Source organism: Mauremys reevesii, linkage group 1 (genome assembly GCF_016161935.1).
Source record: "Mauremys reevesii isolate NIE-2019 linkage group 1, ASM1616193v1, whole genome shotgun sequence".
Lineage (NCBI taxonomy): Eukaryota > Metazoa > Chordata > Testudines > Geoemydidae > Mauremys > Mauremys reevesii.
Window position 1 is genome coordinate 341,178,029 of NC_052623.1, and position 20,735 is coordinate 341,198,763.

Below are 20,735 nucleotides of genomic sequence, written 5' to 3' on the forward strand. Positions count from 1 at the left end.
CTTGGGTCTGGCTGCCTGCTTGCCTGCCCTATATAGCCCCCTGGCTAATGAGGCCCACAGGTGCTTCCCTTCTATCTAATTAGGCATTGCATACTCACCCAGGTCCAATCAATGCTTCCTAATTGGAGCTGGGCTAACAGAGGGCTGGCTCAGGACCTCCTGGCCAGCACCCTGTTATATGCTCCCTGTAGGTAAAAGGGAGCCCTGCTTGCAATACTAGTGCTTATTGGGGCCTTAAAGCCCAGTGCTTTAAGGTCCCACACCTGCAGCTGGGTTCACGTTGGCTGACCCCTGCACCCATGAACAGCCCTATTGACTTTAGAGACTTATGAGCACAAGGCAACAGAGGGTTAATGTTCTGTACATCTTTATATAACAGTGTTTTTCAATCTCAGCTATAGTATTATACGCTGCATTGGTCTGGAGAGGCAATAATGTCTTTGCAGGCCACAGACTGCAACAGTGGTCTGTGTGGAAGCGAGGGTCTGTGTGTGTGGGTCTAGTTGAAAGATTGGAGCCTGAGACACACTGATTAACTCTTTGTTTTAAATAATCATAGCTAGTAGTATTTGTGCTTGATGCATCATGATCCTGTCAGCTGTTCCAGTTTTGCAAGATTACAGTATTATTCAGGCAAAGTATTTTATCAAAGGAAAAAAATCACTTAAAAAACAAGACTTGCCAGTCACAGCTTGATTTGCACCAATTACCTGAGGTAAATGAACATGAATCCTCCCTCTGGCTCTTTAAAATCTCAAAAGAAAATAGCAGTTTGGTGAACAGAAATGGATTCACAGGGCTGATGTGAATAACACATATCCTGTTAGGTCACAAATGTAAAAAGCTCACTTCCAGTGCCTCTTATCTGGACAGTGCAGCTTTCAAGAGAATGTGTAACTTCTGGACCTAGAGACATGAGGTGGCATAAATAACTCCAACTTCGCTGCTCCTAGGTAGGCTGAGGATATTTGTGGATTTTTCCCCCCAAAAGAAACGGGTTCACTACTTTTTCAAGGACAGAAAATTGATTTTTTTTCCAAAATAACACTAATAAAAATGCAGCTCCACCAGTATATTAATTATGCTGGAAAATAATCTGTGTGTCATTTCAAAATGTGGCTACTGACTCATCTGTTCAACCAAATGAAGGTCCGCACATTTGTGCATATGTGCGTGTGTTGTTTCTTTCACAATTTTGAGCTACATAAAAGAGACGTTACTTTGCTACAGTAAAGTAAACACACAAAGTTAGGCAGAGTCTTAAGACTGATGTTGAGGTATACAAGCCGGGGCGGCTCTAGAAAGTAGGCTGCCCCAAGCAGCGCGGAGCGCTGCGCCGCCCTTCCCCGGTCCCGCGGCTCTCTCTTTCCCGGTTGAGAGCTCCCTCCTGCCTGCGCCAGGCAGGTCGCAGCCGGACGAGCGGGGCGACCCTGCGCGCCTCATGCGGGAGCGCGAGCGGCGGGAAGACGGGACCCGCCGCGCAGTCATCGCCCGGCGGCGCGGCCGTCCCGCTCGTCGGTGGCTCCGCGCCATGCGGCATGCACCGCGAACTCAAGCCCGCCAACCCCGCCAAATGCCCGCGCGGCGCCCGCTGCCGCTGGCCTGGTGTCTAGAGCCGCCCCTGTATACAAGACAGATGTCCCATAACAAAAAGTTTTAGAGCAATAATAATTATTATTTGTATTGGAGTGATGCCTAGAAGCCCTAAGATCAGGGCAACATCATGTTAGGAGCTGTACATACACATAGTGGGAGATGGCTCCTGTCCCAAAGAGATTACTCTCTAAGTGCGTCTTGCAACAAATTGCAGGACCAGGGGCTCAGATGACAAGACAGAAAGCTATCAGGAGGGGAAACAGGGACACAGAGCTGTGAAGTGACCTGTCAAGGTAACACAGTAGACCAGCGTCAGAGCCCAGGCCTAATGAGTCCTCAGGGCTTGAACATACTAGCGCTTACTTCGGTGTAACTTAATTTGGACGGGGGGTGGAAAAGTCACACCTCCAAGCGACATAAGTTACCCCAACCTAAGCGCCGGTGTGGACAGCGCTGTCAGCAGGAGACGCTCTCCCGCCAACATAGCTACGGCCGCTCGGGAAAGTGGAGTAATTATGCCAATGGGAGAGCTCTCTCCAGTCAGCATAGAGCATCTGCACTAGCATCACTACAGCGGCGCAGCTGTAGCAATTCTAGTGTAGTTCCTTGTCCACTAACTCATGTTACCTCTCAGTGAACTCCTACAGATTATAATCCGCCAGCCTTTTGTCACAAAATTCTGCCCTCAGAAATTTGCAATCCGCACTAGAAATTAATGGGAGATAATATATCCATTGGGTGATCAGTGAAAATGAATACTGCTCCACATGCTCTGAAATAAATAACAGGAAGCCATACAGATTATATCACCCAAATACTGTACTGTACGTCATTATATGATTAGGCCACTTCATGCACATACAAAATACATCATATCCATAATGAAAAGAAACACACAACGCCACCCTTTATATACACAAAGAAGCATTTTAAATAACATTGCCTACTATAAAAGCACCTCTGTGCAGAAAAATGCATATCTGACTCAAATGCATTATTGTCACACTTGCTCTTCTTCTGCAGTCGTCATAATAATTTTAAAGGAGATCTTGGTTTTAGGAATTGTTACAGTCACTATTAACGATGAAGGTTTAAAGATCTTCAAACTGGCCCTGCACAAGCTAAGAATTTAAGATGATTCTCCAAATTTAACTAACACTGGAAAAGGAAACTATCAAAAATATATTGTGTTGAAACAGAAATTCTGGTTTGTGGATCACCTGATTTCCATCTATAATCTCAGAGAATTCCATATACACATAATTGAGTTAGTTCCCTCAAGCTGACAGAGGATCTGTTATTTCTGTCATTACATGGTACTGCATCTGGCATGAGCCTTTAGCACTGAGCTGCTTGACAACACATTAATGAAAATGCCAACATCACCCTTAAAGAGCTGTGGATTCTATGATACCCCAGTAGTGGAGCAAACACATTCAATGAAGATTCAGTTCAGAACAAGACTTGGGGAGATGTAGCATTGCTGGACTGGTTGTGTTTTGTTCTTCTGAGAGCTAGAGCGCTTGGGAGAACTCCAAAGGCTTTCCATGTCCAGGGGCCTGAATAAAGAATCCCCATTATATTCCTATAACACAAATTTATCTCTGCCGTGACAGACACCATGCATCTTCCCCAACCCCCAATCACTGAATTCCTTTAGAGATTATTTTTCACTTGGAAAACCCGAATGCCTTTATGTCCAGTAATGCCTGGAGGAGGAGAGAATTTATATTTCCTTTAGCCTAGGAATTCTTAGTATTCTTCATTTCTTTACCCACTACTCTTAAATGTCAAGCAACCCATAGGGTGACCGGACAGCAAGTATGAAAAATCAGGGCAGGAGGTTGGGGGTCATAGGAGCCTATATAAGAAAAAGCCCCAAATATTGGGACTGTCCCTATAAAATTGGGACATCTGGTCACCCTAGCAACCTATTTGCCTGCTGCTGGAGAACTTCTGTGGGGTTTTAATAGAGTACCACTAGGGGGAGTCAGATGGTATGTATATGCCAGTCAGATTTTGCTTAGCTAATTAAGAGGAGGTCAGTAATAGGTAGGGATGCCTATGGGTATATATGTTCTCCTCCTTAGACTTCAGTGCTCCAATTTTGTGTGAAGCTGTAGCAATATATATGATACTAACTGGAGTAAAACCCCTCCAGCACCAAACTGGCATTGCAGAATGAATTAATCTGAGGCTTTCTGCACTGGGTGTTCACACCATACACAGCATCAGCAACAGGGTGTGGCTACAAGATGTTCCCTCTCCCAAAGCGGCTGTAGATGCTCTTTCCATAATGTTCTCTGCTTCTCCTTGCAAGGGAGCAGAGAGCTCTGATCTCCTCATGCCTCTGCCACTGGATCACTGAGCCAGTCCCTCCAGCTACGTGCCATGCAAACTCTTAGATAAATTGTAGCCTACTTAAAATAACTAGAAGCTAGAGAGGTTTATGTATCTGTGTGACTGATATAATATGAAATCCTGCTTCTCCTTTTGCTTCTGTTTACTTACTCTCAGACACAGTGTTTTGTTCGTTCCACATACAGAGTATCTTAGAGACACTGGTGTGCACAACAATGACCTTCACTCCAGTATTAGGTTAATAACAGGATTGCTAGGTTAATAACAAATCTGAGCGCCCCAGAACGTTAATCCCGGACACCGTTTCTTGATTAGAAGTTGAAGGTGGAATGAGAGTTGTATATGAACCTGTTAACTGGAACATCCCTGAAATACATGTTTGGTTACCTCAAAATTGTGAGACAGACCAATTTTATAGACTTGGGGCTATTCATTATGGTTGGGGTCATGTTCTGACTGAAGCAGTTGATTTATCTAGTGGTGCAACACAATTGGGATGTAATCATTCACACACTAGAACCCATCTCAGCAGAGGGGAAAGGATCCTGCAGAACTCACACTCAGCTAGAGTTTTCCAACTGTGCTATTTGTGATTCATATTTTTATATCACAACTATACCTTATATTTTCAGGTTTTTTTAGTTCCAATTCATATGTTCACATCCAATTTCTCATGTGACACTTCGTGCTAACGTGTTATGCTTTTCAGAAAAATATGAAAATTAAACATAAAATTAAAGCTTTGTATATTTTTAGTGATACTCTGAAAATTCTAGGTGGTAAATGATTTCTTATTCTTTCGATCCCACATCCCTAGTATTCACAAGTTCAGCAAAATAACTGTGCTAAGAAGAGATTCCATATCAGGTAAATCAGACCATGCAACTATAGAAATACAAGTTGTTTTCACTACGTTTCTTTCACCAGTATTTGCTACACCAAAAGCATATTACATTGAATGCCTTAATATGTTGCTCATTTCTTTAAGCTCTATTCCCCAGTACAAGTGATTTCTAACCCTGTGTTTGAAATATTTGAGATTTCAGCACATGCAGCAGAAAGGCTGCAAATCAGGAAAATGTGGATAACACTCAAGTACTGTATGCACATTTCTGGAGAAAATGTTAACACCAATATAAGGAAATGCTCTCTTTTTCCACAAGAGGGCATTCTTATAAATCTTGTATCTACTGAGCCAACTGTCCATTACCATAACCATGATTTACACTCTGACTAAACTATTACTCCAATGTCTTACAGCAAGTTACACTGAAGAACTTCATTCTGTTTTTGTTCTCTGCATGCATTTGACTTACATCAGGTTACAAGGCAGTACTATTTAGTTGTGATAGTAGTACACTGTGCTTCATAAATTACTGGTAAACACAAGCAATGATGGGAAGTAAATAAGATTCCCCTTCAACGTCTTTAGAAATAAGAGTACACCACACTAACAAAACTTGTGGCTCTTACGAATACAGACAAACAGGCCACAAGTGAAAGCTAAGATCTTGCAATGTGCTGTTTTTAGAAGCAATAGGACATTTGTGAAACCAACGGAAATTATACATCACATTTTTCTTCTGCTTGTCAATGCTTAGCTATCTGAGTTTACTTTAATATTCCCTTAATATGCAAGAATATACAGCAGAAGCATGGTCCACATGGGAAATTGACTAAAGCACTCAAAGTACAATGATTATGTTCTCCTTAAATGGAAAACACTGAATGCAATGACCTATTTAGAAACAGCTAGTATAAGCTATAACTTAACAGAACACTTTTCTGTTTTCAGTCCCATTGTTTAATATATATATAAACCTGTTTCAGTTACCAAACCCAAGACTGATTTCTCCCTATTCCTTAGGTCCAAATAAAAATTCTCCCAGAAAGAATGGATGGATTTTGTCCATCAAGAGTCAACTATGTTCCTGGGGAGGCGGTAATGCTCTGGCCTGATGCGTGCCTTCTTCTCCTGTGGGTTGGCGTATTTCCACTTGGACGGGGACATTTTCAGCTTTTTCCTCCTCTTATCCGTGCACCACACCTTTTCGCAATACTCCTCGACCCTCTGGAAGTTGCTGTACCCTATTAGCTGCAGAAATTCCTTGTACCATGGCTTCGATCCCTGAGGAATGCTGCTTTGCGCTGGGCATGGCATTTTGTGAGGTATGTCCTCCTCATAGTCTTTGTTGAACATTTCATCCACGCGCCCTTCCTCTACCACCTCCAGGGTGATTTTTCTGACTGTATGAACAATGCTGTGTTCCACAGTCTGACAAAAATAGGTCCCTGCGTCCAGCCTGTGCAGCCTTAAGAATAAGAGGCCAAGGTCCATTTTGATGATTCTGTCATCTGTCTTCACCTGAGAAACGAGTCAATGATACACTGTATTATCAATGCAGTCAGAGTGAGTACAAGATTGTAGTACGACATTAGGAACATTGGTGCAATCATTTTTAAATGTACCGTAGGGACTTGGCTACAAATTCAGCAGTGAGTATTTAGACACAAATCTAAGATGCTGTAACATGCCTTTTTCAAGCACATACAGCGTTACATTCATGGCAGGAGGGAGGAGATTATGTAGTGAGAGTGCTAGCATAGGACATTGGAAACCTGGGTTCAATTTACTGGCCTGCTATAGGCCTCCAGTGTGAGAACTGGCAAGTCACTTAGTCTCTCTGTGCCTTGATTCCCTATGGGGAAAATGGCACTTCCCTACACTACAGAGGTATTGTGAGGATAAATACATTGAAAATTGTAACAAGGACCATATAAGTAACTAAGATAGATAGCACTGATCACATCCTGTAAGGCCAATATCTGATGGTGGAAAACATTTTTGAACTAGTATACAAAAGAATAACAAGAACTAATAGTTGGAAGTTGAAGCTAAAGAATTCAAACTGGAAATAAGGTGCAAATTGTTAACAGTGATAACATTCATCATTGGAATCATTTGCAAAGGGATGTGGTGGAGTCTCCATTACTTTGAAGTTTTAAAGGAAGATTGGATGCACTTATGGGTGGGGTGTGTAAGAAGCTAGGGCTAAGCCTCTCCAAAAAAGGCTGGCCATGCAGGAGGGCAAATGCTGTGGATGTGGCGTGGGTCACCTCCCTTTGGAGGCACACTGGCCCACCACCTTTGGAGTGCTGGAAGCAAAGCTCCCCAGAATTAAGGGAAGGCTCATTTACCTGTAAGATCCCAAATATGACTGACCCTTTTTATAAACATGGTATAACTAGAATTACATGGGAAATTACCTCCTCCTTCCTGGCTTCATGGGCTCGCTGCACAAACCAGATCACTTTAGCTTGTAAAGTCCTAGGGGTACATTCCAGAAGAGTGCTGTTGTACTCTATTCCATATACTATCCGTTCTTCAGTCTTCTCCAGGGCTTCTCCTGTGAAGGAAAGTAAGATTCTTATTTATTTGCCAGCTGTGTAACTAAAATAAATGCTATCCTTTTCATTAAGCACGTTTCCTTTGGGCTTTTTAAGGACTCCTTTGATGTTCACCTTTAGAATGGAATTTGATCCATAGCCCTCCAGGTAGTGATTGAAATTAAGTATCTGCTATTGGCCTTATCCTGTGAACTGTGGAGCACCCGCTGCTCCCACTCTCTACAGGAGGAATGGAAGGCATGGCTCACTTCAGCATCTCACAGGAGCCAGCCCTAAGCCTGCCAAAGTACTGCATGACTGGTGGTTGTGATTGTGCATGGGTCTATAGGGCTTGATTCCGCAAAGTGCTAAGCAAAGCACATATAAATGTGTTTAATTTGAAGTCAATGACACCAATAAGACTACTTGCATGCTTGACAGTAAGCATGGGATAAATTATTTCTCAGGATTGAGACCAGATTTCTTAGGATGTTAAATGATCAAACCCTCAAAACCCATGAACATCTAAACTGTTTTGTACGGTGTGTCCAGAATTTGTACAGCTTAGAGCTGGTTGGGAACTTTTTGATGATGGGCTTTTTTTTTCTTTTTTAACTAAAAATGTTGATTCATCAAAACCAAACTGTTCACGAAACAAGGTCGGGTTTGATTAATGTTCTGTCAAGGAAAAAGCTTCCAATTGTCAAAATGTTTCATTTCAACATTTTCAAATAAAACATTCTGGTTCAAAGCAACATTGTGTTTCAAAATACAGGCTAATTAGACTGAAAGAGGGTTTAAAGTGGGGGGAGGGGAGAATAAAAATCAAAAGAAAACATTCTAAAATTATCAAAACAAACTGTTTCAATTGATCCAAAATGCAAAACAAAACCACAATTTTTCAGATTTCAAATATTTTTGAGATGTCATTTTCCCCCTTAATTCAAGACAGGAAAACATTTAGAACTCTCAAAAATATTCATGGGATGGAAAAACCATTCCCAGCCCAGCCCTGCTGCAGATCTCTACAACACATGCACAGAAAGTACAAGTGTCTAGCTTTGCCACCCAAATGTTACTAAAAAATTCATTTGAATGTGACTAATCAAGAGTCAGTTGCAGGCACCTATATATAGTGAAATACATGGCAGAACAGACAAAGGAGGTGCTATAGTGAAACAGGGCAGCAGTCTTTCTAGTTCATTTTCTTATAGCACTATAAGAGGAGTGGAGTGCAGGGAGAATATTTTCCTGATACAAACTCATGATCAGTTTCTGTGAATTAATAACCATTATGATTTCTCTTTCTCTCTTTATTTTCATTTGCTATGCTGTATTGTGAGGTTCCTAGTGTAGATCGCAATCAAATCTACGATCTTCATTGCATGCAGTTTTGCAATTAAGTGTCACAGCGGGCTATAGATGCCCTCTATTTTTTTCCAGCAGAAATCCCCATGGAATATATTATGCTATGCTGCTGGAAATGGATGGTATGAAATAACCCAGGGCAAATTTAACAAATATTTCATCTTGAAATATTTCCCTTTCAAATTCTAATCCATCCTGCAGAAAAATACAATTTCAGCAAAAAATTCTCTGGAGAAACATCTGTCACAGAGAAACCCCTGATCTTTGATTCTTTTTCTTTAGATTTATTGGGCCTGATCTGGCAAGGATCTCAGCACATCCTGGCAGCTGCTACCTACCTACAGTATCAGTGGTTGAAATGAATAGGATGTGAGGCCATTGAGCTAGTTGCAGGATTTGTGCTGTGGTTGATGAGAGCATTTAAGCATGAATGCAAGTCCATCCCTATTTATGACAGCACTTAAACATGCTCCTAAATCTCACTGAATCCAATGGGACTTAAGCACAGTACAGGGTTAAGCACTGTCTTGAAAAGGAAGCTTTCCTGCATTGGGATCTTGGTCCTTACAGTGTTCTTCTAATGTCAAGGGTGTAAATCAGGAATAATTCCACTGAAATCAAGAGAGTTACATCGGTATAAAAACTGTGTAACTGAGGTCAGACTCAGCCCTGGATGTTTCCCCTGCGTAAAATCCATGCTGTTTGCTCTAGGCATTCACTAGCATTCTGCTGTACTGTGTGTGGATTACCAATGAACTGCTGGCCAAAGCACTGCTGAGCTGCATTTCCATGTCGAACGTCTTGTCTGCGGAAACGTCTGGGGGGAAAAATGGAATTGTTTTAAGAAATATATTTAACTTTTGGACTGTTGACCTTTTACACTTAAGCTGGACGCACTAGAAATTCAGGGAACTCGATCTTACTGCTGAAACATTGGCCTGCACTATCACTGTGTGGAATTAAGTTCATACATCAGTACTGTTTTTCCACCACTTAAACTGAAGGTGCGCAGATGCCTGAAGGAGGAGACTGTCTGTAGAAGTTTTATGTGTCTAAAGGAAAGTCTCAGATATGTACATTTGACTCAATCTATAGATACTGAAACCAGATATTCTGGACCAATTCGGTGCTAGTTTAGGGGAAAGAAGACTGGAGGCAGCTGTAAACTTTCTTTGTGTTCACCATTCTGATCCCTGGCAAAATCTGGAGCAGCATGAAAGCTGCTGTATATTGCAAACAGTCTCCTCCTTTAACCATGTATCCCAGAGCCGTAGAGGGCCTGTGATAGAAGCTGTTATAGCAACTCAACAGTAACTGAAGCATTCCCATAGGCAGGGGAATTCCTAAGTGGTTGAATTTACTGGCTGCAAGATTGCTTTGAACTTTGACGCAGGCACACACGACACTATTTAGCAGAAAAGTTCTTTTGACTCTTTCACAGTTTACAATCTGTGTGGAGGTTTTTTTTTTAATTCTTAGCTCTTGTATAACTCCTCTTATCGGAGGAACTTAAAACACTCTACAAACATTACTTTAGCCTCCCAATGCTCCTACATCATTGGTATTATCATTCCTATTTTACCAAAGGGAAACTAGCCTATCTATTGAGTCACTGGCAGAGCTGAGGCAAGAACCCAGGAATCCTGGCTCTAATCACTAGACAATACTCTCTCGGTTTTTTAAAAGAAGCTATTTACAAAACTATGGAAAATAAATGCAAATACCAAACTCTACGATGGATACCAACAAGAATGATGCTATTATTTTGAACATTTTGTTCTCTGACCATAACCATACATAAGATTAAAGCTAGTTGCTAAGAAAGAAAATATCAGGAAGCTGAGTTTACCACCTTGAAAGTTGCAGTGTTTTGAGTCCTAAAATTTACAGTTAGAACTCAGGATAATTTTCCTGTGTTTGCATAAAGAATAATTATACAGAACTATCAGTCTTGCATATGCAAGGCTGAACAGCTGATTAAAAGGAACAGACAACATGGTGAACCTTCTAGAGCACAATTATTTTGGTATGAATGTGTACCTACTATATACAATGTATAGCAGAAATAAGCCAAGCCTAATGACTTTGTTCTTATTTAAATAATATCAGTAATTAACACAGCTCTTCCTGCCACCAGGACACAGGGGACCAAATCCTCAGCGGGTGTAAATTAGCACAGGCGCACTGACTTCATTAGAGCTCTGCTGCTATACACCAGCTGAGGATCTGGCCAATGGAATACCATACGTGTTGAAATTTTAAGTGGGGATGAGGAGGTGTTAGGGAGGTTGCTTTACGATGATGGACTCTAGGTAGGAGTTCTCATCCTATCATCACACATGGAGGAACCTGCTGTTGGAAGGTCTCAGAATTAACATTGCATTAAGATTTTTGAGGCAGATTAACTATTGTTCCAGCCTCTCTGCAGACTCTTGGAAGACATCTCACTGGGTTTACATTTTCAAGTTTTTCTTCACAGTCATGAGGAATAGAAACTTATGTTGTTTTTATTAAATGAAACCTGGAATTTTGCCATAATCACATGACTTTTTCATCTTGTCATAGTGGTTCTTACTTGGACATAAAGATGGCAGCTGCACCTCTTGATATCCACAATTAAAAGACTGAGAATGAAGAATAAAGTGTCCGCTAGCAAGGCATATTTAGGATCCCGGGCAGTGGGGGATATTTTTAAGGACTTGGATTCTCTAGTCCTAGGTGTGAATACACAAAGTGTTTCAGACATTGGCCATGGCTGCAAACTTGTCTTATGAACCCATCAGTCTTGTCTGAGGCCTCTTTTTGAGTGAATAGGATACCAGCAGACGTGAATCGTGCTCTGGCTCACGATAATCAGTGCATGGGCTAAAGGCTAAGGAAAGTCATGATCCTGCAGCACTTTCCTCTATTCGTTGCCTCATTCAAGAGGCAAATCCATCTCTTTGGTGACATTTTGCTAGTATGAGTGACAGCTGTGGTAAGAGAAACCTGACTGAAAGGCTAGGAAAATGGTTCAGAAAAAAAAATGAACATGTTAAGATTAATTTGAAATTGATGAAATAAAACACTGGTTTTAGCTCATCAGACCAATTGTTACAACATAAGACCATAAGAACGACCATACTGGGTCAGACCACTGGTCCATCTACCCAGTATCTTGTCTTCTGATGGTGACAAATGCAAGATGATTCAGAGGGAATGAACAGAACAGGACAATCATCAAGTAATCCATCCTCTGTCATCCAGTCACAGCATTTGACAGTCAGAGGCTAGGGACACTCGAAGCATGAGGTTGCATCCTGACCATCTTGGCTAACAGCCATTGATGTTAGCATTGATATCCTCCATGAATTTATGTAATTCTTTTTTTAATCCAGCTACAGCTTTGGCCTTCACAACATTCCCATCAATGAATTCCACAGGTTGATTGTGCACTGTGTGAAGAAGTATTTCCTTTTGTTTGTTTTAACCTGCTGCCTATTCATTTCATTGGTTGGCCCCGGTTCTTGTGTTATGTGAAGGACTAAATAACACTTCCTTATTCACTTTCTCCACACAATTCATGATTTTGTAGACTTCTGTCATATCCCTCCTTAGATGCCTTCTTTCCAAGCTGAATAGTCCCTGTATTTCTTCATGTGGAAGCTGTTCCAGAGCCTTAATCATTTTAATTACCCTTCTCTATACCTTTTCCAATTCTAATATATCTTTTTTTGAGATGGGGCAACCAGAACTGCACACAGGATTGAAGGTGTGGGTGTACCATGGATTTATATATTTGGCATTATGGCATTATGATATTTTCTGTCTTATTATCTATCCATTTCCTAATGGTTCCTAACATTCTGTTAGCTTTTTTACTGCCACTGAATACTGAGCAGATGTTTTCAGAAAACTATCCATGATGACTTCAAGATCTCTTTCTTGAATGGTAACAGCTACTTTAGACCCCATCATTCTGTATGTATAGCTGGGATTATGTTTCCCATGTGTATTAATCTGCATTTATCAACAATGAATTTTGTGACCCAGTCCCCTAGTTTTGTGGTATCCCTATGTAACTCTTTGCGTTTACTTTGGACTTAACTATCTTGAGTAATTTTGTATCATCTGCAAACTTCGCCACCTGACTGCTTACCTCTTTTTCCAGATTATTTATTAATATGTTGAACAACAGAGGTCCCAGTATAAATCCCTGGGGACATCGCTATTTACCTTTCCATTGTGAAAACTGACCATTTATTCCTACTCTTTGTTTGCTCTCTTTTTACCAATTATTGATCCATGATAAGACCTCCCCTCTTATCCCATAACTGCTTAGTTTTCTTAAGAGCCATTGGTGATGGACCTTGTCAAAAGCTTTCTGAAAGTCCAAGAAGACTATCCATGGGATCACCCTTGTCCACATGTTTGTTGACTTCCTCAAAGAATTCTAATAGATTGGTGAGGCATGATTTCCCTTTACAAAAGCTGTGTTGACTCCTTCCCAACAAATCGTGTTCTTCTGTGTGTTTGATAATTCTGTTCTTTACTATAGTTTCAACCAATTTGTCTGGTACTGAAGTTAGACTTACTGGTCTGTAATTGCCAGGATCACCTCTGGGGCCTTTTTTAAAAATTGCATCATGGTAGCTATCCTGTAGGTTGTTGGCCTCATTAGGTGGGTCTTCAGTGGCTCAGCCCTCTGGCCAATTCACGCTGTTGTAAAATGGATAAATCCCTTCTTGGGTATTCAAGTCCAAAACAAATACGAAGTGAAGTCATCCAATTCCCTGGCTCAAGATGGACTCAGCCTCTGCTTCCTGAGGATGCCTTCTCTCTTCTGCCCCTCTTGGGCTCCTTTAAGTCCAGACCTCTGCTTGGGCTTCCATAGGAAACTTATCCCCTTCTTAGAGTCCCACCAGAACTCTAAGTCAATCCTCACCAGGATCTCCAGCCATGTCTCTGGGCCTCTTTAAATCCCTTTTCTTGGTCTTTTATATGAGTCATTTCCCCTTTTCGGGGCTTAGACCACTCCAGCATTGGCTGGTGGGGGGACCTGGGCCTGCCCACTACTCTGGGTCCCAGACCAGGGACCGTATATACAGCAGCCACGTACTGCTTTCTTCACTTTGCTGCTGCTATTCCCTGGGCCTTTTCCCACATAGCCCCCTTTGCTTCACCCTGACCTCAGGGTTGAAGTTTTCAAATCCTCTTCCTCCTGGCTGCATGCAAGTACCACTCGAGCCCTTCTTCTGATTCTCTTCTTGATTGCCTGTGACCAATAACAAATACTCTTTCTTGCCCCTCTGGTTCCAGCCAGTAACTGACCTGTTCAGGCCCTGCAACTCCTTTTATATAAGCCTGCTGCACTCCAATTGGCTGCTTCCCTTAAGCCTTTCTAGTCTATCCTGGAAGACCCACCTTCAATGCTCCTTCTCCTGGAAGGGAATGTGGTAGGACCATAAGGCCTCCAGCAGGGGGCCTCAAAAGGCTCGGTATACACTATCAGAATTATGTACCACGGTTAGTAGTTCTTCAATTTCATATCTGAATTCCTTCAGAACACTTGGGTGAATACCATCTAGTCCTCATGACATACTACTGTTCAATTTATCAACTTGTTCCAAAGCCTCCTCTACAGACATCTCCCTCTGGGACAGTTCCTCAGATTTGTCACCTAAAAAGAATGGTTCAGGTGCAGGAATCTCCCTCGCATCCTTTGGGACTGCCTAATTATACTCTTATACTTGACATCCCAAAGTTTATGCTCCTTTCTATTTTCCTCAGTAGGATTTTACTTCCAATTTTTAAAGGATGCCTTGGGTATACATTTAATTTGAGCCTCTATTATCATGTTTTTAAAAAGTGTCCATGCAGCTTGCAGGTATTTCACTCTTGTGACTGTTCCTTTTAATTTCCACTTAACGAGCTTCCTCATTTTTGTGTTGTTTCCCCTTTCTGAAGTTAAATACTACTGTGGTGGGCTTCGTTGGTGTCCTTCTCACCCACCACAACAAGGATGTTAAATGTAGTTATATTATGGGCACTATTATTGAGAAGTTCAGCTATGATCACTTCTTGGACCAGATCTGTTGCTCTATTTAGGATTAAATCAAGAATCGCCTTTTCCCCTAGTGGGTTCCAGGACTAGCTGCTCCAAGAAGCAGAAATTAAAGGTGTCTAGAAATTTTACTTGTGCATCCTGTCCTGAAGTGACATGTACCCATTGAATATGGGGATAGTTGAAATACCCCATTATTACTGAGATTTTTTATTTTTATAGGCTGTCTAATCTCCCCGAGCATTTCTCAATCACCATCACCATCCTGGTCATGGAATTTATATCTAGAGAGATTCTATTGTACAGTTGGATTCATGCAAGATTGTTACAAATTTGATTCCATGTTTTCTTTCAGATATAATGCCTCTCCCCCATCAGCATGATCTATTCTATCATTACTATATATTTTGTTCCCTTGAGTGTCACCATTCCACCAGGTTTCTGTGATGCCTATTATATCAATATACTTATTTAGTACCAGCCACTCATGTTCACTCCTCTTAGTATTTAATACCATGTTGACTTTGGGGTTAGCACTTAGGTCCTCATTCTACAAATCACTTAAACATCAATTTAACTTTAAACATACGCTTAATCCCATTTTAGGACTTAAACACTTGCTTACAGTTAATCACATGTTTAAGCATTTTCCACAGGCATGAACTTAAAAACAACTCTGCACTCTAGTACAATGTTGAATTGGAGTTACCATGTAGTTATCATGGTTCTGGGATTAGAACCCAGGACATTTAGTTCTATAAACCTGGCTGAGTGCCTTTATCACCAAACAATACCTGTGGTCTTTATTTCTTGATAACATTGAGGTCTGCTGAATTAGCAGGCTGCACTCTCTGCTAGTGCGGATAGCACTGGAGCTCCAAGAACAGAAGTACTGAGCAGTCAAAACAACCTGGCAGCAGTAACAACCTACTTAACAACATGTAGTAGCCTCTATTTCTATTTATGTTTGTCTAAACACTTTTCATGCCTTACATTCATTAAGTTTTAAAGGCGATAGTAGCTGATCTAAAGGAGGGGTGGAATTAACTACACAGACATGGTTTTGCTTGAGTTGCATTATTAAGTATGACCGATTTTACGATTCCAAACCCAACCCAAATATATTGTGTTCACTTCCATACAATTAGGGCTAAATTCAAGCTTCTGGGTTAGCATTAGGACCAAATCAAGGCAGGGGAGTGCTGCATGAAAATGGTGGCGAGTGGCATGATGTCCTTGGGGCTGCCGGAAAGAAACCAATGAGCATGAGTGTTTACAGGTAGTTTTTGCTATGCCTTTGGTTACTCCCTAAGTTAGCCCGCCAGCCACAAGGCAGGGGGAAGTTGGAGAACAGAGACATGGCTAACCCTAACTCAAACACACATCTTCTGGGATGTTCAGTGCTGGGCTACTCAACATCTCTGCATGAGTCCAGAATGCAGGCAGCCACAACAGATCTGCATCTTACCCAGAAGCATTGAAAGGTGATGGTGGTGGTTGTGCAGGTTGAGGGGCTCCATTTGCTCTATGGAGACCTACTTTTTCCAGCAGGCCCAGTGTCTCCACCCTGAACCAGGTGGATAGCGAAGCAAAGTTGTTACTATCGGTTCAGTGACCTCCCACAGGTAAAGTAAGTTTGTGGTCTCAAGTCCAGTTAATAGTGGACATCACAAAGCCCCCATTACCATAGCTAGCTCGTACCAGCAGAGAAGCCAAGGAGTGAATGGAGAGATTGAACTACTCTCTTCTCTCCAGAAACAGACCCTCCAGAATCTTGTTGAGGTGCATTAGCAAGACAGCATGAGGCTATCTGCACCACACAGTTCCTAGTTAAATAGATTAATCCGGACTCTCCAGGGCATTTACATGATTAGACAAGTATCTAATTTGCAATATAATTATGATAATCCAATTCCTGCTTATGCTGTAGGGAACAATGCTTACTGGCCCAGAATATAACGGATGATGTATCTGTTCCATCAGTACTTTCCAGGACTGTATCAATCTGAGCCAGATTCTTCTCGTTTTAGGCAAGTGAGTGGTCTCCATATACTCCATTGGGACTGCTTCCATGAGTTATGCAAGGAGGATCTGATACAATGTGTAGACATGTCATGGAATTCTGCTTAGCTTAACTTGGATCTTGCAAAGACAGAATGATCTGATAGGTTCTTTCTTTAGCTGAATCTTTGGCTGTCTTGCTCATGTATGGTTTCTATGAGGCATTCTATCCAGAAGACTGTGCTACCCAATTCTCTTCCCATTACCTTTTCAAAAATCACAGAAGCATTCATTTTGCCTAGCTACAGTTAGCAACGGTTTGAGACTACCAAGCTTCCAGCGTCACGGGAGGACAAGAATGAGGTATCGTGTGTGAAGCAAAAAAACCAAAAAGCATAGACCTGTGTTGTTTTTTAAGACAGCATTGGTGGATTTGGAGAGATCATGAACTGCCTCTGGAGTAATCATCATCACTGTTTTTTCAGCAGCATCTCAGTACAAAAGGAACACATCTTTGCACTAATTCAAAGTAAACCTGTTGAAAATGGCCAAGTTGTAGTTCTAATAAATATGAACATGTTTTTGCAGAAGAAGCAATTAAAAGTAGATCATGGAAAGGACTGTATCATAAATAATATGCCCTTTTGCTGACTTATGTAATAATCATTACAATATATTGATAGAGAGATAGGCACTGTCTGAATATGTCTTGCAATGATATTTGGCTGTTAATATATTTGCTTTCTTTCTTTTTATAGGCTGTTGCATTGTATAGTTCACCTTATAATACAATCCAAATAAATTATTGCACATTGTAGAGAATGAAGTCGTGTCTTCAAGCTGTAGCATCGGGAACATCAGACATTTGTTTAACACTCAGTGTGTCTAGCTCCTAAGAAGTGTGTGCACTTAACATCTGTGCATGTCAGCATGTTCATTTATATCTTTCAGTATTCCCTAAGGCTGGGTTAATAAATCATTAGCTAAAGTATATCATTGTTCAGTTATTTATATGAGGGGGAGAAGGGAAACCATTTCTGTTGCAATAGGAACTCTTTAGATAATTATTATGCAAAGAGGATTTCGAAGCAAAATACAGTTCTCACCTCTTTGCCTGCATTCCTGTGGGATAGTATCTAGAACAGGATATCCCATCCCAAGCACAGTAAGGATCTCTTGCTAGGCAGCAGTCAGCGCAGGCTGTGCCATACATGTCACACTGATGGAACTTCACTTGTGCTACGGCAGACTCAGATCCAACATACAGTTGTTGCTGTAGAAAATGTAGCACACACAGTTACGGGCAGAGCATCTACTAGGAAAAGACAAGGTCATTTGCCACTTGAACTTAAGAAAATGCCAGCTTTACAGTTGCCCATGCAAGCTTCTGCCCTCTTGGCGAGCTATTTTGTGCACTGTATGAGGCAGGTCATATAATTGTATGTGGTCATATAATTAAAAGATGCACATAATGCATATGCTGAAAAGGGCAGAATTAAGATTGCACATGCAAGCTCAATTCTGGCATTTCCTAACTTGACTTTGTAACCTTAACATTATTTTAATGTAGTTTTTCTGGGTGTGATTTTCTAAGTGTTTAAAAAAGCAAACTGAAAAACAGAAATTCCATCAAGTGGAATCATAATAATCCCCTTGTGGGTTATCAGCAGGATGTGGACCTATAGAGTCCCAGCACAGAGCTCTGGCGCTTGAGTCAATTGAAAAACTGGCAGCAGATTTACGCTGTTATTATCTCTGCGGGCCAGCACAAAATGGAGATGAAACAAACTTTGTCAGAGTGTTTCACAGCTGTTTGAGAGACAGCAAAGGAATGTTGAAACTCAGGACTCCTGGGTTCAGTTCTCGGCTCCGTAGGGGAGTGTGTTCTAGTGGTTATAAACCCTTCTGTCTCTTTCCTCACTATACCTGTCCAACTCTGTTTCTACCCACCCTCTCCCTCTTCAGTTCCTGGTCCTATCCCCCCACTCTACTCCATTCTCCCCACCTCTGTTCCTGTATTTTCTCTTCCCCCTAGCCCTGGGTCCTGCCCCCACTTCCTCTTGCCTCTCTCCCATGTCTGGTCCAAGCTCATGCCTCAGTCCCACTCCTCTGCTCCTATCCCCTGGCCAGCTCTTAACCTTTTTACCTCATGCGGCTATCCCCTCCTCCCGTCTGCTCCTGAACCTGTCCTCACATATGCTCCTATCTCCTCACCCTCCCCTGTTACTACCCATTCCTTTCCCCAGATCTCTTCTCCTGATGAGACCATAGCTACCTTCATCTGCTCCTATCTCCCCTTCCCCCAACCCCTACTCCTTCTCTCCCCCTTGCACCTCATCTCTCTGCACTCAAGACAGGCTGATTCCTCCTTCTTCTCCTTGCTGAGGAGTACCAGCAAGGTGTGTGTAGGAAGTGGCACCATGAGCACACACACACTCACAAACTATCTTCCTGCTTTAAGTTCCGGTGCCCGGCATGACAGTGGACCATAGTCGCTGGGAGGAGCAATAGCAGGGAAAGACCTGCTCAGCTCCTGCAGCTCTGGTGGAGCAGGTTCTCTTGCTCTGCAGGGTGGGACATTGTATGGGGCTGAAGCATGCTCAGTGCAGTGGAATTTTCAGAGAATTACCAGCCAAACTCTAACAAGTTGCTACGGAGCATGTGTGAACTGAGATTTTTTTCAAAGGCTCATAACTTGGCCATTTTGGGGTGTTTTTCATGGAATCTGCAAAAGGCACATCCCTGATGCCAGGGTGACCTCTGTGCCCAATTTTATGTCCCTGCTCCAAAACATGAGATGCTAGAGCTTCTAAAAAAGAATTTCAAACCAATTTGTTACCATGGGCGAAACAACGTATTTTCTCCTTATTTCACACTCAGAAATGGCTGAACCATTTTTGTGGAAACTCTAAAGCCCGAGGCAAACACCTTGGCATGGAAAATTTCAGCCAAAGCAGTTAAAGTTTGGCAAAACTATAAGCAACTGAGAACAGGGTCTTATACTGGGAAGTACTGGGCAACTATAGGCGTTGCTACCTGCATCACCTATAATATATACACACGTGAGTGAGTGCGACAAATGTGAAATGCATAAAGTGCATATAAGATCATCTAATAAGTGTGTGATAAGATCATCTAATAGTGTGTGATATTTAAATGTGAACTCATCTTAATCATGCTCTGTTTCATTATGATCTGTGGGGTTCATATTATCAAAGCAAGTGGAAGATCAATCTGACTCATGAATTGCTGGCACAATAATCACAGCAGAGAATAACTTGAGGGAAACAGGGACTAAGGAAAAATCTGTTGCTGATCAATGTAAAGTGATTGGCCACAGGAGCATGCAGATTTCCAGGCAAGGAGAGCCTCCTTTGTGCTGCCCACGTCCACATTCAGTAGCCCCATGAGAGGGAGGGTTGGTCCTGATCTAGTTCAAACCCACCAGATTTCTGTTTATCAGTGAGAGAGGGGTCTCTCCCAACAGCCCTTTGCGGTGCTCGGCCCTTTCCGGCCCAGAAAGCCATAGACTCAGTTTCAAATTCCTGCCCTCGACCAGGCTGACACCAGTCATTTGAACTAATATTCAGCCATCCTCTGTTAAAATGAAGATCTGGGGCCAGCTTGGACTGATATGGAGATTCCTAGCTGGGTCTTTTGCTCCCTATGAGAGAAAGAGCTAGGAGCATCATGGAGACCGCTTGAGTCGTACCCTCTCTGGTGGACACTCAGAAACTATGATTTAAATCATGCCCAACACTCTCTGGGGCCACTGAATATGAAGGTGGGGAGTACAAAGGAGGCTCCCATACACTGAAATCCCCATGCTCCCTTGCTCAATCACTTCAAATTTATCAGCAACAAAGTCCCTGTCTCTCAAACTATTCCCTGTGTGATTACTATGCCAGCAACTCGTGAATTAGATTGATTTTCACTTGCTTTGAAATGGATGCTAATGTGAACCCCGCAGATTTATACA

At 41.9% G+C, this 20,735-nt stretch overlaps 1 protein-coding gene across 1 annotated transcript in view; it reads right to left on the reverse strand.

The window, feature by feature from the left end:
* Positions 1–5,196: 5,196 nt before the first annotated feature.
* Positions 5,197–20,735, reverse strand: part of SEMA3E (semaphorin 3E) — a 222,870-nt gene continuing 207,331 nt past the window's right edge. The window contains exons 14-17 of the mRNA XM_039484125.1: positions 17,863–18,029; positions 9,462–9,529; positions 7,225–7,364; positions 5,197–6,322 (exon numbers count right to left, since the gene is read on the reverse strand). Of these exons, the coding sequence (XP_039340059.1) occupies positions 5,870–6,322; positions 7,225–7,364; positions 9,462–9,529; positions 17,863–18,029 (828 nt within the window). The 3' untranslated portion in view covers positions 5,197–5,869. The remainder of the gene's footprint in view (positions 6,323–7,224; positions 7,365–9,461; positions 9,530–17,862; positions 18,030–20,735) is intronic.